General features: G+C 43.2%; 7 protein-coding genes across 12 annotated transcripts; 3 read left to right on the top strand and 4 right to left on the bottom strand.

The window, feature by feature from the left end:
- The first annotated feature begins 237 nt into the window (after window positions 1-237).
- LOC108050393 (vesicle transport through interaction with t-SNAREs homolog 1A) lies at window positions 238-929 on the top strand. The gene is made up of 2 exons (XM_017132068.2): window positions 238-488; window positions 548-929. Exons 1-2 carry the CDS (start codon window positions 330-332, stop codon window positions 755-757), a joined length of 369 nt encoding a protein of 122 aa, XP_016987557.2. The 5' UTR covers window positions 238-329; the 3' UTR covers window positions 758-929.
- A 114-nt stretch (window positions 930-1,043) lies between these two features.
- Window positions 1,044-3,456, bottom strand: LOC108050391 (WD repeat-containing protein 37). The gene is made up of 3 exons (XM_017132065.2): window positions 3,051-3,456; window positions 2,242-2,803; window positions 1,044-2,183 (listed from the first exon to the last, which is right to left on the bottom strand). The coding sequence occupies exons 1-3, from the start codon at window positions 3,202-3,204 to the stop codon at window positions 1,436-1,438; spliced, it is 1,464 nt and encodes a 487-aa protein (XP_016987554.1). The 5' UTR covers window positions 3,205-3,456; the 3' UTR covers window positions 1,044-1,435.
- Window positions 3,457-4,030: 574 nt separating this feature from the next.
- On the top strand, window positions 4,031-5,548 carry LOC108050392 (cyclin-Q). 2 transcript variants are annotated; one of them, XM_017132067.2, is made up of 5 exons: window positions 4,031-4,115; window positions 4,289-4,390; window positions 4,449-4,593; window positions 4,655-4,876; window positions 4,933-5,548. In XM_017132067.2, exons 2-5 carry the CDS (start codon window positions 4,308-4,310, stop codon window positions 5,260-5,262), a joined length of 780 nt encoding a protein of 259 aa, XP_016987556.1. In that variant the 5' UTR covers window positions 4,031-4,115; window positions 4,289-4,307; the 3' UTR covers window positions 5,263-5,548. The 2 variants fall into 2 exon arrangements, with proteins under 2 accessions (XP_016987556.1, XP_016987555.1); XM_017132066.2 differs by having other exon boundaries at window positions 4,038-4,390.
- A 405-nt stretch (window positions 5,549-5,953) lies between these two features.
- Window positions 5,954-7,037, top strand: LOC108050398 (glucosidase 2 subunit beta). 2 transcript variants are annotated; one of them, XM_017132078.2, is made up of 3 exons: window positions 5,954-6,199; window positions 6,276-6,463; window positions 6,525-7,037. In XM_017132078.2, the coding sequence occupies exons 1-3, from the start codon at window positions 6,083-6,085 to the stop codon at window positions 6,841-6,843; spliced, it is 624 nt and encodes a 207-aa protein (XP_016987567.1). In that variant the 5' UTR covers window positions 5,954-6,082; the 3' UTR covers window positions 6,844-7,037. The 2 variants fall into 2 exon arrangements, with proteins under 2 accessions (XP_016987567.1, XP_016987566.1); XM_017132077.2 differs by having other exon boundaries at window positions 5,961-6,199; window positions 6,258-6,463.
- A 184-nt stretch (window positions 7,038-7,221) lies between these two features.
- Window positions 7,222-8,771, bottom strand: LOC123036940 (protein disconnected-like). The gene has a single exon (XM_044459214.1). It carries the CDS (start codon window positions 8,769-8,771, stop codon window positions 8,400-8,402), a length of 372 nt encoding a protein of 123 aa, XP_044315149.1. The 3' UTR covers window positions 7,222-8,399.
- A 45-nt stretch (window positions 8,772-8,816) lies between these two features.
- Window positions 8,817-14,398, bottom strand: LOC108050396 (UPF0565 protein C2orf69 homolog). Of its 4 annotated transcripts, none has more exons than XM_017132071.2 (6): window positions 14,258-14,398; window positions 10,746-11,294; window positions 10,576-10,680; window positions 9,867-10,515; window positions 9,205-9,370; window positions 8,817-9,148 (listed from the first exon to the last, which is right to left on the bottom strand). In XM_017132071.2, exons 2-6 carry the CDS (start codon window positions 11,063-11,065, stop codon window positions 8,817-8,819), a joined length of 1,572 nt encoding a protein of 523 aa, XP_016987560.1. In that variant the 5' UTR covers window positions 11,066-11,294; window positions 14,258-14,398. The 4 variants fall into 4 exon arrangements, with proteins under 4 accessions (XP_016987560.1, XP_016987559.1, XP_016987563.1 ...); XM_017132070.2 differs by having other exon boundaries at window positions 10,746-11,119; XM_017132074.2 differs by having other exon boundaries at window positions 8,817-9,145; window positions 10,746-11,119.
- On the bottom strand, window positions 11,691-13,833 carry LOC108050397 (TWiK family of potassium channels protein 18). Its single transcript, XM_017132076.2, has one exon. The coding sequence runs from the start codon at window positions 12,865-12,867 to the stop codon at window positions 11,692-11,694; it is 1,176 nt and encodes a 391-aa protein (XP_016987565.1). The 5' UTR covers window positions 12,868-13,833; the 3' UTR covers window position 11,691.
- Window positions 14,399-16,146: the final 1,748 nt, after the last annotated feature.

Raw genomic sequence — 16,146 nt, 5'->3', positions numbered from 1 at the left:
ACGAGTATGTAATGTAGAAACAAGATTTTTAAGAAAATATATATTATTTTATAATTTGTATGTTGTTATTCTTATTAATAATAATATATTAACGCTGGTTTGGTATGTAAAATATTTCAATGAATTTAAATTATTTTTTTTAAATTCAAACATAAGCCAGTGCTGCTTAACGTGTAAAGAGACAACAGGTTGCATTGTCATTCACAATAAATTACAATGCGTTAGCCCATGTTTTGACGCACTTGGTTTTTGGTGAAATTTCGGTCACACTTCTTCTTTGTTTTGTTTTGGATTTTGCATTTAATTAATTGGAAAATTTCGTCAAAATCATGTCCTACGCCGGGTATAGCCAGCTGCCCAGTGGCAGCGACCATGAGCGCAGGCAGGCCCAACTCTCGGCCAGCACCTATGACGTACTGCAGCGGACGACGGACAGTATTCAGCGGTCCAACCAGATTGCAATCGAAACGGAGACCATGGGCGCGGAGGTTAATACGCGAAAAAAACAATTTAGGGGTGTGATTAATAAACAATTTTCGATCAACAGGTTCTAGGTGAACTGGGCGAGCAGAGAGAGTCGCTACTGCGCACCGCCCGCCGCCTGGAGGACGCCGATCAGGATCTGTCCAGGTCGAGGGTAATCATCCGAAAATTGGGCCGGGAAGTGCTCTACAACAAGATTATCCTAATCCTCATTATCCTGCTGGAGGTGGGCATTCTCGTCGGCTTGCTGGTGCTGAAGTTTGCTCACCTGTGAGCAGTTGCCATTTTATTCCAAAGATATTGCCACGAATCGGACAGTGGAGTATATGTATATAATTATTAATCGTTACAAAAATATTGCCTTAGATACTGATAAGTTATGCCACATTTTATGCATACGAGGGATTTTATCAAATATATAATCAGATTTAAAGGATGATTCCCATTACTATACAACAGTTTTGTTCCTTTATATGAGCGAAACCAGTTGCTTAATTTCTTCCCATTTCCAAAACGATTCAAAGCCAAGTCAAATTCAATTTTTAAGATATACCCAGCGATGAATCGGGTGCTTGATTATGTTTATTCATGTTTGCTAAAACGTTCATGCCTTAGACATCTATAATATGTATTATGGTAGTAAAACACAGATTAAATCGGAACTGGACGTCGGAAGCTCTGCACTCCGATCGCTATAACAATGATAATATGTAGTATACGTGCAGCACAATATGCCACGACTATTTGGCAAAAAGCAACGATAATTACACTCAGTGGGCTACATCTAGATATTTAACATCTTGAACAATGTTTGCATAATACTTGATCTATGATTAACGGTTTACACATAAGTTATGAGCATCGCTATGAGATGCTTTGTTCGAGAGATGTTTGGATTCCGCAGCGCTGCACCTCCTCATTCCTTTGGAGCAGCTCTCCGTTTCAGCCGCCTTCAATTGTCCTTCGGCAGGACGATGGACCAGCCGAAAACGCGGCGATCGAAGCCACAAGAGAAAAGGTCGCAATCAAGCAGTGGTTCCTCAGCCCAGGCCACCGAAGACACCATCCTTCGGTGGCCCTGCCGACTGGTTCGTGGCAATCGGGCCACTCTTTGACCATTCAAATCGAAGAGCCGGATCTGTCTGTTGTCGTGCGGTATGGCGATGATACCACCACTAGACACCGCTAGTCGATTGACAGAGGAATCCGTGCGAATGGTGGCCAAAGCAGATCGCATGTTGCGCAGCTCCCACACCTTGATTGTGCGATCATCCGATCCGGACACCACCTTATCATCCCGGGCAAACACACTGGACGTAACCGTCTCCGAGTGTCCCTGGAAGACCGAGACTGCCGGAATGGCCTCTCTGAAGTCCCACAGGCGGAACGTGGTGTCCCTGGAGGCGGTGACCACCAGACGCTGGGTGGGATGCGCCGACACGTGGGTCAGCTCGTGGTCGTGTCCCGTGAGCGGCTGCAGTGGCTGGCCCGTCTCCACGTCCCACAGGATGGCGGTCCGGTCCCAGCTGCCCGTGATGATCTGGTCCATCGAGGAGAGCCAGTCGGCGGCCACCACCACCGATAGGTGTCCCCCTGGCCCAGTGAACTCGCAGAGCGGAGTGCGTAAGGTGTCCACGCGATCGCGGTCCTCAACCTGTTCATCGCTGTCGTCCAGTTCCTCCTCTGAAGAATGGCCCTTTCTAAAAAAAAATGGATGTAAATGTAATCTATTAAAAATTAAAGAAATTAGATACTCACTTTGGGACTTCCCAATTGACGGCCGCCTGCCAAATGTGTGCGGTGCCATCGCCACTGCCAGTGAGCACGAGATCCCGCTGCTGGTGGAACTTAATGGAGTTAACGGAGCCTGCGTGTCCTTGGTACTGCAGCAAGCATCTGGCGCTTTCAACGCCCCAGATGCAGGCCGTGTGATCGGCTGAGGCAGTGCCGATGATGGGTTGTCCCGCTTTGGCGGCCACCTGCCAGATGCCGTCCTTGTGACCGCCGAATTCGCGCACCACCGTGCTGACCACTGTGGGTGCCTTGAAGCTGGACACGATGCGGCTGGTCTGGGCCTTGATCTTGTTGCTAGCCTTCGCCTTGCTTCCGCCGGTGGCGCTGCTTAGTTTGGCCTTCAGGCTCTTGTGTGTGCTGGATGCGGCGGCCAGGAAACTGCCACCCACTTCATCTGACTGTGTGGCTGGCGTGGCCAGGGCTGTGGAAGAAGCCTGAGCGCTTAGGGATCCTCCTGCTGTGACGCGCTGCTCCTGCTGGATCACCGACTCCTTGGTGGCGGTGGCTATCTCTAGTTTCTCTTGCACTGTATTGAATATAGTTAAAGGTTAATTTGTTGAATTAAATTTTTTCATTAACGACAACGTTATAAATTTTAAATTTATTAACTTTTTTTGACACTTCTAAGAACAATCAATGTATTTTTGGTTTTAATAATATTCAAATATGTAGATTCTCTTGGGAAAAATAATTATTTTGCTTTATAAGTCTGGTTCTCATAGGGAAAATTTGAATATGAAATTTATTATATATATATTTACATAGGTACTTACGGGACTGATTCTCCAGATAAAGCTGCTCGAACTCCCGCTCTATTTGGGCGAACAGGAAGTGGAGGCGTGCCCGGAAGGGTGCATCCTCCGGAACGACGGCCACATCCTCCGTCAAGCTTGTGAGGCGCGCAGCCCGCGTTTTGGTAGACTTCATCCTAACTTTTTGCTTCTTTGTTGTGTATTGTGTATCTCGCAAGCGATTCGCTGGCCTCGCTGGGTGGCAATTTCCGTTTCCTGTCGCCCGGCGCCCGAGGGAATCCAATTAGTGGTCAGGGGTTGCAGGTTTGCGCTTTATTGATCCATTTTCCACTGGTTGCGACGCATTTGCTGTTTTGGCTGGCTGAGAAACTGCTGTTGCACTTGGTTTTCGCAATGATAATACGTGTGGGTGGTGGGGAGCGGGGGAGCAATGGGGAACAGCTGGCGGCGATAGGGATGTGTATTTCATCGAGAGCTATCGATGTGCGTCTATCGCCTATCAAAAGTTGTCATCGTTGCACTAAGAAAAAAAAACATGTACAAATGCTACAATATATATTAAAATGTTATTCACCCTACAATATACCAATTTCATTGAATTTTATAAATAACTTTATTAAACAGGCTGCTATAAAATCGAAGTAGAAATCGAAATATTTTATGAATTTAGATTACGAATATGTACTGTTCAAAATTTTTAATGATTTGAATGCCACTAAAAAGGATTGCCTGATTTTCCCCAGTGTGGATTTGTAAGAGAGCTTCCACTTAACAAGCCCAGTGTTAGGCAGCGACTATTTTTGTGTGGAGAGTTTGACACACTTGGTTTAAAAATTTTAATGTATAAAGTTAATTTTTTAGATAAACGACAGTTAGAAACATTTAAAGAAAGTGGCTAATTGATTGTAACGATTACCGTGAGCAACAGTTAATCAACACTGTCTAGGTCAACAGCTGTTCCACTGTTAATAGTAGGTACAATTTTTGAAAAGCCAGTTGAGGAGGGGGTTCGGGGTCTTAAAACAATCAAACCTGGCCACCATTTTATTTGGATCCCAGTCCAACAGCTGACGTACCGCCGACCCCGTTAGTTTTCCCAATCGCATTGCATATCTTTCATTACAACGCTGCAGTCGAATCAAACCGGTTTGTCGCCTCTCGATTTTTCGGTGGTTTCATTTCATTCCCCAACATTTACTCCTCGAGTGCCAACGAACTCGCTGGGTTTTTAAATAAATCACCTCCATCCTTTCGTTCAGTTCAGATTGGTCTGGCAGTATGAAAAACGTTTTGGATGTAATGTCATTGCAGCAGCACGTGGAGTCGAACAAGGCGCAGACCATGAAGCCCATCGACTATCGGTAATTCTATATGCCTATTTGACATATATCTTTGTGATCTAAATTTCATCCTGTCCAGAAAATTGAACAAACCCGGCGTGGTGCCCCTGTACATCTTTGAGTGCGCTGCCAAGTTAAAAATGAAGCCCTTGACAGCTGCCTGTGCGGCCATCGTATACCATCGTTTCTTCCGGGAGGTCAAGGCCAGTGACTACGATGAGTTCGTGGGTATACCATCCTCCCAAAATGAATCCCATCTCATAGTGTATCCCTTTTAATCCCCAGCTAATTGCCGCTTCCTCTTTGTATTTGGCCGGCAAAATAAAGGATGACGAAAGTGTCAAGATACGCGATGTGATCAACGTGGCATACTGCACCCTGAACCGGGGAAATGCCCCACTGGATCTTAACGATGAGTACTGGTCGATGAGGGATGCCATTGTCCAGGCCGAGCTGCTCATCACACGCACACTGGGATTTGATCTCAACATAGACCTGGCCCACAAGGTGGGTCCTTCACTAGGAGAAACCTAGCAGTTCCTAATCTAATACCTAATTTTTAGTACTTACTTCACTACATGAAGACCCTACAAGACTGGGTGGGCGCAGAGGTGTGGAACTCAGTGCCCATTGCCAAGGCAGCTGCCTCCTATCTGCAGGACTTCCACCACAGCGCCAATATCCTTAAGTACAAGCCCACCCATGTGGCCATTGGGTGTCTGTCACTGGCCCTCCAAACATACGGCATTCAGGTGCCGCTCACCGACGAGTCTGACGAATCTGCCATGTGGTACAAGCCCTTAGTCAAGGACTTTACCCGCGAGAACCAGTGGGAAATTATTGAGAACGTGATCGAGGTGTACAAGCATGAGGCCTTCCTAAAGGCCGCCTAATTCCTCCAAGACTACCAAAACCATTCCTTCCTCCATTTGAATTTATTTATTTTCCCCTCGCACATCATAAACCTATCTCAGATTTTTTAAGCTGTATGGTCAAATATCCACTGTATTTACGAGTCCACGCAAAAACAAAACACAACTACCTGGTATAAAATGAAACATGCTCGCAAGAAAAGAGATCTATAATCTATCACCAGAGCTGATATCTTAGATCTATTCCTCAAATTTAACTATTTATACAATGAAGAAATAAAAGAGTGTTTTGTTCTATGCAAATGAATTGCTGTTGTTGTGGGGTGAACTATTTTTCATAAAATAAACTGAACAAAGTTAAACAAATTACAAATATAATAGGTGTGTCCAACTGAATAAACATTTTCATTTTAAGGTAATTGTATGCCAATTATAGTCACACAATTATAAATATTTTATATAAAACTCTTTAGCTTTAATAAGATTTCTTAAAAAGTAGTTAAAATATTTTACTTATCCCAAAAAATTACTATAGTTTTTTGATACTTATAATATAGGTAATAATTACATTTTTTTTTTTAGTTTTACTCTCTTAGTCAGAAGTATTTCCTTAACTAAAAATGAATTATTTTGTTTTTAAGTTATTTCATATAACATCCCAATTTTTTTAAACAAATATAGATCACGCAGTATCTAAATATAATTTCCTGAGGGTGTTGGCAACCCTGCGCTTCATCGAAACAGTGTTGACCAACGACAGCATGGACAAAAACAATGCGACTTCGTAAACAAAACATTTTTTTTATACAGATCATTACCAGAGAAAAAAGACAAGGACAATATGCGCAAGACGTGGGTGAAGAGGGAGAACATATACTTCAAGCCCTTCTACAAGCAGAAGTCGAAGATGTTCCTGCTGCTCATCTTCCTGGTCGGGATATCCTTTATCGCGTATCAGGTGAGCTTCCAAAAGGATTTGGTGCAAAGTGTTCACAATAAGTAAGCAATAATATTAGGCCTTCTCGCTGAATCAGCTGCCAGGAGTGCCTGCTCCATGGAATCTACAGCAGATCAAGCGGAAGCACCAGCAGATGATGCAGTCGCTAGGCAGCAAGCAACGCGATGTAGATGACTTTGATGGCGAAGGAGTGGATGCAGTTAATCCTGCGGTTGGAGCCACGTCAGCGGTTGCTGGCCATGAGGATCCCATCAAGATTGTTAGGTAGGAACGTTTTTACTTCCAGGCTTACATGAGTACTTCATTTCGTTCATAATCCGTATAGGGGCACCCGGCTCTTCGACTACGATGCCTACAAGCCCAACTTCGAGGGCAAGTTCCGGTGTCTGGACGGCTCCAAGGACATCGCCTTCGACCATCTGAACGACAACTACTGCGACTGCGAGGACGATGGCAGCGATGAGCCCAGCACGAATGCCTGTGCCAAGGGGCGATTCTACTGCCGCTACCAGAAGCGTCACATCACGGGTCGTGGCCTGGATGTCTATGTGGCCAGCAGTCGGATCAATGACCACGTCTGTGACTGCTGCGACGGCAGCGATGAATGGACCACAGGGGCTAAGTGCCCCAACGACTGTGCGTAGTTGCTGGCGGGGAATTGTTCCGGCCTAATCCTCTTACGCATCCACCTCCTCCACCTGTGCACCCAGGACACTAATCTCAAGGATGAAGCTGTCTGGCGCATCACAAGCGATATTTTTTGTACGAATACAATAGAATTGTAATTTATTTTAAAGTAAGTAGATTCAATAAAAGAAACAAAAATGAGTCCAAGAAATACGATAAGGGGGACTTTCCAAGTTTTCACATTAAAGAATTTGATATGCAGAGCGATATAGGTATTTAAAAATACGTTGATTTTTAAAATATAATCACCTGCAATACATCATTTCAATTTTATATATTATAAACTATTTGTGAAAACAGAAAAATTCCCCTAAGGGTTTCTTATTTTATCCGTATATGCTTATTCATTTTATTACCAGACTCACATAAATCAGTAGAATTTACATTGGGAACTCTATTAGATTTCTTAGATTGACTTTCTCTGAACTTTTTTGGTTTCAAATTCGCAGCGTTTTCATTTATAATGTTCAATTTACATCTACATACACATTCATATGGTATGACCGTCTGTAATTTTAGTTAATAGGTTTCTTGCCTAAAAATTTTTGTGCATTTTTAATTCGTAAAATGTACACCGACAAACTCTAAAGCAATTTTGAACTGCAAATTCTACAAAGGTACGAAATTTTGTGTAATTATTCCCTTCTATGCACTTTAAGATAAATTGGATTCTCTCGTTTTGCTGTTTGTCTTGCCTGTTGGATAAGCGGAAGCGGTAATGATCTCCATATCGATATATATAGTTTAAGGAACGCGCGCCATTACAATTATTTCTCGGATCTGACTTGACAAAATTCATTTTATTCGCATTGAGTACTTCTTTGACTTGCCCAGCACAATCAGAAAAAACTACGTATACTATGCCTGGACGAGAAGAATGCTGATTCTCGACTCGCCTCAGAAACTGAGGATCGACCTAAGTAAAGTACATTTTGTTGTGGTTTTCTTGCCTGTTGCAACTTAAAGTAAAGCCTACGTACGCTAAGTAATACTTAATCAGAGGGCTTTGTGGGGTGTGTGTGTTCTAGGCTGGTTAGGTTAATGCGTCTGTGCGGATGATATATAAATTCCTTGGGGTACTTAAAACGAAAATTGCTTGAGACACGCTACAATTACAGTGGTTGCTCTACGAAGTTTCTATCATGTGCGCAAATCACAAATCTTTTTCAATTACAATAAATAGCTTGGAGTGTTTGTATAAAATAAGACATGATTTTAAAATCAGTATATATATATAAATATATATATATATATCTATAGATGTATGTATATTATTGCACTGATGAGATTTTTCTTTCAGTTTAGGGCCAATTACGAAAATGAGATTTGTAAGAGTACGAAAAAAAATTGGAATAAATAAATACATATACAAAAAAAGAGGTACGAATCACTGGACTGGTAAAAGGAGACGTGGTGGGTGTGCGAATCGACTTAATCTACGTGCTGCTGATGCTAGTGGTTCTAAGAAACGTTCTCTCATACAAGTATACATAGATATAGATAAGTTACAGATCTAACGGCAAAGCGTATAATACAATTTCTGCAGTTTGCGTTTCGAGCGACATTGATGATGATGGTGGTGCGAGTGATGATGTGAGTGGTGGTGATGATGGTGATGCCTGTGAGATGTTGCCTGATGGTGATGATGGCGCGCCAGTGGCGGCTGCGGCAGCTGTTGCTGCTGTTGTTGCATATGGCCATGGTGATGATTATTTACAAGGCTCGCAGACGAGGCGCTCAAGGCCACCGCCGACGAGATCAAGGCCGCAGCCAGGCGCGAAGAGGAGGCTAGCGCGAGCTCAGGAGCGGCAGCTAGCAGCTGCTGGTGATGCTGGCGCAGCTGCGCCACCTGCTGACGTTTGAGGGCGGCGGTCCCCTTGCGCATCGCATGCAAGCGACGCCTGTGGTGATGCGGATGCAGTTGCAGCTGTCACTTTGCCTCCTCGCCGGCTTCCAACAGACTGTTGCTACCATTGTTGGTGGCCACCGTCGCCGCCAACTGCTCACTGATTCCCAGTCCCTGTTGCTGCTGGAGCTGCTGTTGCTGCTGGTTCAGAGCATGGACATGCTGGCAGAAGGCCTGAAGCACCTCAAAGTGGGTCATTAGGTTTGCCGGCTGGTTGTCGTAGTGCAGGTGACGGGTGATCGGCGCATTTAGCCGCCTCAGCATCTCCGTGAACAGCTTCTCTTCCTTGCGAATCCAGGGTCGGCGGTCATCCTGAACTTGGTAGGGCGTCAGGTGTACGTGGATGTTCATTCCTGCTTAAAGACTCCCACTCGTTAGATTGTGCCAGTCGAAATGGACTCTCTCCACTTACCCATGCGCGTGAGCGTCTCCAGTAGACTGCGGGAGGTGATCCATGTGTTCTTCTGGCCCCCGTGCCCGCCATCCAGCCAGTACATGTCCGAGATGCGGGAGAGCAGTCGGCACATGCTGCTGTCGTCGGGTGTCAGGGTTTTCAGATAGTGAAACTCGTAGATGAACTGCAAAACAATTACGATTTAAGATTAGAAAGGTCAGAGATGCGATTTCCTTTCAGATTCTGGTAAATTTTGTAATTTCTTTAATTCATTTTGCAATAATTGAAATATTTAAATCTTTCCAAATTTTTTTTCTTTTAATCAAAACGTTTTTTTTTTAAATTATATCAACATTTTGTGATGTAATTATCGCTTTGCATTAAGTCAATATATGGGGCCAGTGGTTAACTAATTTCTTTTCTTTGCAAGTTGATTTAAAAACAAACCAAGAGATGGTATTATTTTTATATTTGGGTTTTAACAGAATAACTAATCATTTGAACTAAACATACTTTAAAAATTCTATAAGAAGTAATTGAGATAGTAACCAAGTTTGTGGGAAATTAAAAATGATTAAATATTTTAAACCCTTCTCCAATTTTAGCGACAGTTCTGAAAGGAATTAGTGTAGGCGCTGTGGCGAGTGGGTCAACCAGTTAACGAACCAAACGCGACTCACTTGATTGAGCACGACGCAGCCCTTGCTGAAGCCAATCAGGACCAGCTTGGACTTGTCCAGATTGAGGTTCTCCCGCCACCACAGCGGATTACTGTCGCTGGTGGCTGTGGATGTAGAAGTTGCCGTTGCCGAAGCTGATGTTGCAGTGGTAGCAGGAACAGGCCTCGTGGCACAATCGTTGTTGTAGTGTTCCACGTTGTTGGTGGCATTTAGCGCTGCTGTGGGAGAAGTCATCTTAATGGCCGCCGCCGTCTGCTGCTGTTGCAGCTGCTGGTTGTTCACCTGCTCTTGGTGGTTGTTGACGCTTTCATCGTTGCCACCGCCGCCGATGTTACCATTATTTCCGGACACATTGTTCACCGTCTCCGGCGCCTCACCGCCCACAATGGGAAATATAACTGCCCCGTCCGCATCCACTGTGATATTCTCCTGCACCTGCAGTATGTCAATGTCCATCTCCTGGCTGCTGTCGTTGGCCGGTGCCGATTGCGAGTTGGACTCCGAGTTGACCGTGGCGTTGGATAGCGTCAGTGCAGCGGCCGCAGCAGCAGCAGCCACCGCCGCCGCAGCTGCCGCCGCTTGGGCCGCCTGATCGAGAATTTCGTTCTCGGGTATAGAAATTAGCCGCTGCGACAGATTCTGGAGCAGTCTGTTGGGATAAACTATATGTTTTAGTGGGGTTTCCTTGTATTATACACATTCGACATACTTTTCCAGATGCTGGAGGGCATGGTTCATGGGCGTATGATCCGGAACTCCAGCATTGTTGCCCCTCACAAAGTTGTCGAAGCAGCTGAATGTCTTGAACTCCATGCTAGAATTAAAAAGCAAAGGATAAATATAAATATGAAATTAAAATTGCATCTTCCAAACACTCACCGCACTGGCCGGATGACGATGATGTGTGACCTGGGAAAGGCCTCGCGCAGAAGGATGGCTGAGTTCTCGAGGTTGTACTTCATATAGCCCCTACTGTCACGGTTCGTCTCCATACTCTCCGGGAAGTCCTGCACATCGCCGCCAAAGTAGATGATGGCCGTTGAGTCTTCCGGCACGTGCACTGAATGCTGCCGCACGATTGGCGGGCAGTAGACAATGTCATTGGCCCGGTTCTGGAATCCGGCCACGGAGAAGATGCGGAAGGGGCCGGCCGAAGTGCTTGGCGTGCACAGACGCTCCCCGCTGCCGCCGCCAAGCATGCCCTCGAAGTTACGGATCCGCTCTTGAAGTTGCAGGAATTGATCAATGGTGAGCTGCAGGATCGGATCGGAGGAGATTACTTGCTTGGCACGATGTATGATCGAAACACCTATCGGAGCATCATTTGCACAGCACACACGCAAAACCTGGTATTCAAATCTCCCTCGAATTGTCAGAGAATATTTGTAAGTATAAATCCCTTTCCTGATTGCTTCTTTGCAATGGTTTCTGAAGAAAGATTGCAAATGCCTTGACTGATTATAGATTAAATGGGTTGAGTATGGGATTTTAAAGAGTATAACGTTATTAATAGAAATAATAATTTTTGAATTCACAAATCATATAAATGGTTGACCTAATTGAAATTACTAACCCTCTTATTTGTATTTTATTCGGATTCCATTAAGTACAATTTTTCTTCCCCTTTTTAAACCTTCTAAGAGTGCCTAAAGCTAACTAATACAACTTATTGCTTTGCTTAAAAATTAATTTTCAAATAGGATATCTGAATCATCCTGAAAGCTAAAAAAAGTAAACTAATTTAAAGGGCAAGCCTTATCGAAACTGCAGCTAAGCTTATAATACCGCTCTCTTCAAAGCCCCTCACATCTGCCTAATGGTTATCCTAATAGTAATCATCCTCGTAGGCATCCCGGGGATTTCCGCAGCAGCCGACAAAACGCAGCCGCGTGTCCTCCATGCACAACTTGGCGTCCTCGCGCATCTCGCGCGCCTTTAGGCGCACCTCCTCGCGCATCAAGTTGCGACACATGGCCACCAGTCCCATTCCCAGCAGCATGTACACGAAGTTGATGGCCAGCTTTGAATGCTGATCGGCAGCCACGGATTGCAGCTGGGCCAGCTCGGCCGGATCGGCGGCGATATCCTCCTGCAGCTTTTGCGTCGCGGCATTCACATCCGCGGTGGTGGTCAGCGATGCGCCTGGCACAAAGTCACCGAATCCAATCTTGCACAGCGACGTCATGCAGAAGTAGAAGCTGTTCAGAAAGCTCCACTTTTCCCAATTGGCAAACATCACTGTGCCGGTAAGGACGTAGAAAAATATCACCCACAGGCAAGCGGTTGACGGTACAATGACCTTCTTGCGAGCCATGGTGACACCTCCCTCGAGGGCGTCTAGGCGATCTAGTCGTGGATGCTCCTGGGTGCAGTCGTGCATGGAGCGGTAGAGGAACTTAAACGAGCGGGCCAGCACTCGTCCCATGCTCAGGAAGTACAGGATGTACAAGGGTATCCCGAAGGTGGCATAAATCACGGTGAATCCTTTACCCCACGGAGTTCTGGGCACCATGTTACCATAGCCAATCATGGTTATCACCGAAAGGCAGAACATAAGGGCCGCCGGAAAGCTCCATATCTGCTCGGGACTCCGGCCCACATAGCCGTGCTTGACGATCCCTGCTATTTGCCCCTGGTAGTCCCGCAGAATTGCATTCGTGGCCTCCGTCCACTGAAAGCGATCGAGGACATTGTGCTTCTCTGTGATGTTCCACAGCTGCTGGGAGTACTTGTTTCGCAAGTCTTTAACCTGGCCAGCGGTCTCGTCCACAAACTGGCGCTCGATGTGCATGAAGGCGAATGCTCCGCAGATGGCATAGAACACGATCAGGGCGCCCACGCCTACCTGGGTGCACATAAAGGTGCAGAAGTTCCGGCAGCATCGTTTCACTCGTTTCCGGGGCTGATTGCTCGGTGTAGAGGAAACGCTGGACGCCCCGCCCAGCCCTCCGCCACCTCGTCCTCCTCCGGGAGAGCTTTTTCTCTGAAATTTGCTGGGCATTTTAATCTTTCATGGATTATATAACCGATGCCACGACTGCTGGAACTCTCCCTTCTTGTCGGAAGACCTTAAAGCCTGAGGATTTGCTATTAATTTGGCAGTTGTCGATTCTCAATCCGATTTGGAGCACTGCGAGTGGGGCAATCAGCACGTTGGCTAAAAATAAACCCACGACTTTGCACGGTACATTTTCCAAAAGCCAAACGAAAGATTTTCCCGACTGCTCAACCGATCAACGCGGGCGCCAAAATTCAACTGGGGGAAAACTATTCCGAGGAAAAATCTCCCAAAGGTGGAGAGCGAATGAGCGGAAAACCCAGAGGAAAAGCGAGTGGGGGCAGCCAAATGTTTGGAAAACAAATAATGCGGCTCAGATATTTATGCGAGCAAGTGCCCGCGGTTCTAAATAAGGCAATTTACGTCAAATTTATGAACAGAGCAATCAAGATATCACCTTAGGACAGGTGCAATAATATTATGTGCAAGATAGATATAATATGGACATAGCACTAAATAAACCGACCCAGTTATCAACAGATCTTTTCAAGTCTAAACAGTGTATCTCGTTAAACTAAGTGCTGAAATATGATATCATCAACAATGGAAAAATACATATTATTAATAGTTTAAATTAATTGAGAAAAGATTACAGCACCTCCCCTGATAAAGAATTTGTTTGAGTCAGAAAAGATTAAGTTACAAGTTTACAAAATACTATACTATACTATAAATAAATGAAAATGTACTTTTTTTTAGGCCATTACGCTTAATTTGTAAAAAAGCCAAGTTTGCTAAAGTTGCGGATTTAGAAAATGTTTAACATTATGTTTTCGAAACAATTTTGCACGTTTTGGCACTAATTCAATGCTTTTGAAAGATACACGATTTCCATGGCTTTCCAAAGGGAATAGACCGCAGGCGGGCACTTTGATAAACGATGAGTGCGGTGGAGCAGACGGCGAAAAGCTTTTGGGAATCTTAGAATCGGCCACTATTTTTACAAGGCTATAAATCAAAACGCGGAAGAGCATCCGCCATCGGGTAACAACAATAAAACTGGTGGCTCCCAAACAAACTATACGTAAATATAAACAAAGAATTAAAAAACGAAAGCAGAGAACGCACATACACACGCACACACGCAGGCGGCAATGCTGATACAGAAGAAGAGGAAGAGAGGTCAAATACGCAAAAACGGGGGGTGAAAATGCGTAGCGAAGAGATAGATTTTTTCAATACCAGCGCACTCGCGCACACAAACATGGACACGCTGCTGCTGCACACTCACACAAACGCACTTGAAATTTCACAAAAGTTTATGCAAAATTTTCCGGCGCATTGCACTTTGCATTTACAACCGCAATTAGGCCTGCACTTTTCCGCTACTTACGCTGTTTATTCTCGTTAATCGTTGCGCGTGAAAATTTGGGCGATTTGTCTGCACTTCCCGCGTATTTCCCGTATTCCCTCTTCGTCTGTTTTTCTTTTTTCTTGCGTCTGTGTTTTCGCGACTAGAGCTGCAAGAACTATCGATGGCACTATCGGCCATTTGGCTGTCTCGATAGTTTAGTGCTTTTGAGAAATGCATAAATATTTATATTTTTATTTCCTAAATCATCTTGCGTGTGTCTAGGTCAAATGTATTGTGAATATTTTAACTTTTAATTCGATTATATTACCTTATATACGAGTTTTGTAAAATCTATCGATATTTAAGTTCATATTTCAACGTGCGGTCACACTGACTATCGAACAGTCCATGAAAAATCGATGTTTGGTGTAGCCTTATTTCGCATTTTATATAATACTTAAAATATGTATACAGTGGCAACTCTAAGCAAGTGGCGGTCTTATCTTAAATATACAAATAGTTAAAAAAAAAATTATTGCACTGCTAAATATTATATAACCAGGCAGATAATAAAAATATTTCTTTACCAAAAGTACTTTCTGAATAGGTGCCATAGAAACTAAATATAAATGTTTCTCGTTTTGAAATAATTAAATACATGATTGATCTTAAGACGGGTCAATCTGATTTTTCAACCCCCATTGCTCAAGCTCAATTTAGTATTTTCTAACATTTTTACTAAATGTCATGTTTTAATTTTCAATGGTGCCTTTGCGATTACCAAATATCCAATGCTTCCTTGAATAGAATCTTGCTAACCACTTTCAACAGGCCCAATATGTCCCAAGTTTTTTTAAAGAATTTTGAAAGCTTTTGCTGAGAAAAAATCTGGGGCACATTTTTGATGATAACCAGAACGTTTATCCAATTTTAAATGTTGAATTCAAAATTATATTAAGCCCGAAAATATTTACCTAACTTGTCTCCGCAGAACTTTTCTATTTGTGGACAATCGAGTGGTTGGGCATAACTAGAATCTGAATGTTGGGTCCCATCTCTCTAGCTCGTATAGTTCATAAAGTTCTTCAAAAAGTTCCCTAACAAAATAAGTTACCAAATTTAAGCCGAATTCAAAGTGACATACCTCGTTGTTTGATTCTCTTAAAATTTGTCATTTTAACGTTGATACATTTTTTGACCCATTTTCATGTTATTATTTTCTATGTTTCCGATGACTTGTAAAAAGGTCACCCACAATTGAACTTCCATAATCCAAATTTAAGCGGATTTTAAAGTGGCATACCTCTTAAGACTTGTAGGCTGATTCTCTTAAAATCTGGATTCAAATTTGTTAAATTAACGTTGATACATTTTTTGACCCGTTTTCATGTTACTTTTTTAAGTTTCCGATGACTTTTAAAAAGGTTAACCACCTCTTAAGAACTGTGGGTTGATTCTCTAAAAATCAGCTTTTCATTTAATAGACAACAACTAAAGAGATTTTTGAGTTGTGCTGGATAAAAATAAAATTGTTTTGTCTCAAAATATTTTATTTCAATTTAGTTTTAATTTCCCATTGTTTTGTTAATGTTTTGTAAATATTATTATATAGTGTAAGTTGTAAGAGTTACATTATTAAACAATATTCCGAAAACTGATATAAGAAATACCATTTAACTTTCAAAAAGTACTTTTTTCTTCTTATTAAAATTTATCAGTTATTATTGAAACTAATTTTCTATGAAGACTAAAAGGTAACATCTTTCGATTTTATTATAATCAAGATGGTCAAAACGATCACATCTTGATTTTTATGCATTATAATTATAATTTTTAAGCTTTTATTAAAAAAGTGCTAAAGTAGGACTTATTTGCACATGAGCACAAGCTACGCTTCAGCTTTATATCTGTAAAAATTGCTTTTTGAT

Source organism: Drosophila rhopaloa, unplaced genomic scaffold (assembly GCF_018152115.1).
Source record: "Drosophila rhopaloa isolate 14029-0021.01 unplaced genomic scaffold, ASM1815211v1 contig_178, whole genome shotgun sequence".
In the NCBI taxonomy this organism is placed as follows: domain Eukaryota; kingdom Metazoa; phylum Arthropoda; class Insecta; order Diptera; family Drosophilidae; genus Drosophila; species Drosophila rhopaloa.
Note: the sequence above shows the minus strand (reverse complement) of the source record. Positions and strands in the feature narration are given on the sequence as shown.

Excerpts from the sequence above, each read along its gene's own strand:
- LOC108050397 (XM_017132076.2), bottom strand. The coding sequence starts at position 12,867 with ATGCCCAGCAAATTTCAGAGAAAAAGCTCTCCCGGAGGAGGACGAGGT.
- LOC108050391 (XM_017132065.2), bottom strand. The coding sequence starts at position 3,204 with ATGAAGTCTACCAAAACGCGGGCTGCGCGCCTCACAAGCTTGACGGAG. Across the intron at positions 2,804-3,050 it reads TTATCTGGAGAATCAGTCCC|TGCAAGAGAAACTAGAGATA; the intron begins GTAAGTACCTAT and ends TATTCAATACAG. Across the intron at positions 2,184-2,241 it reads GTCAATTGGGAAGTCCCAAA|AAAGGGCCATTCTTCAGAGG; the intron begins GTGAGTATCTAA and ends ATTTTTTTTTAG.
- LOC108050398 (XM_017132077.2), top strand. The coding sequence starts at position 6,083 with ATGCGCAAGACGTGGGTGAAGAGGGAGAACATATACTTCAAGCCCTTC. Across the intron at positions 6,200-6,257 it reads TATCCTTTATCGCGTATCAG|GCCTTCTCGCTGAATCAGCT; the intron begins GTGAGCTTCCAA and ends CAATAATATTAG. Across the intron at positions 6,464-6,524 it reads GATCCCATCAAGATTGTTAG|GGGCACCCGGCTCTTCGACT; the intron begins GTAGGAACGTTT and ends TAATCCGTATAG.
- LOC123036940 (XM_044459214.1), bottom strand. The coding sequence starts at position 8,771 with ATGCGCAAGGGGACCGCCGCCCTCAAACGTCAGCAGGTGGCGCAGCTG.
- LOC108050392 (XM_017132067.2), top strand. The coding sequence starts at position 4,308 with ATGAAAAACGTTTTGGATGTAATGTCATTGCAGCAGCACGTGGAGTCG. Across the intron at positions 4,594-4,654 it reads CCAGTGACTACGATGAGTTC|CTAATTGCCGCTTCCTCTTT; the intron begins GTGGGTATACCA and ends TTTAATCCCCAG. Across the intron at positions 4,877-4,932 it reads ACATAGACCTGGCCCACAAG|TACTTACTTCACTACATGAA; the intron begins GTGGGTCCTTCA and ends CCTAATTTTTAG.
- LOC108050393 (XM_017132068.2), top strand. The coding sequence starts at position 330 with ATGTCCTACGCCGGGTATAGCCAGCTGCCCAGTGGCAGCGACCATGAG. Across the intron at positions 489-547 it reads CGGAGACCATGGGCGCGGAG|GTTCTAGGTGAACTGGGCGA; the intron begins GTTAATACGCGA and ends TTCGATCAACAG.
- LOC108050396 (XM_017132071.2), bottom strand. The coding sequence starts at position 11,065 with ATGCTTGGCGGCGGCAGCGGGGAGCGTCTGTGCACGCCAAGCACTTCG. Across the intron at positions 10,516-10,575 it reads GCCCTCCAGCATCTGGAAAA|ACTGCTCCAGAATCTGTCGC; the intron begins GTATGTCGAATG and ends TTATCCCAACAG. Across the intron at positions 9,149-9,204 it reads GGAGACGCTCACGCGCATGG|CAGGAATGAACATCCACGTA; the intron begins GTAAGTGGAGAG and ends GGAGTCTTTAAG.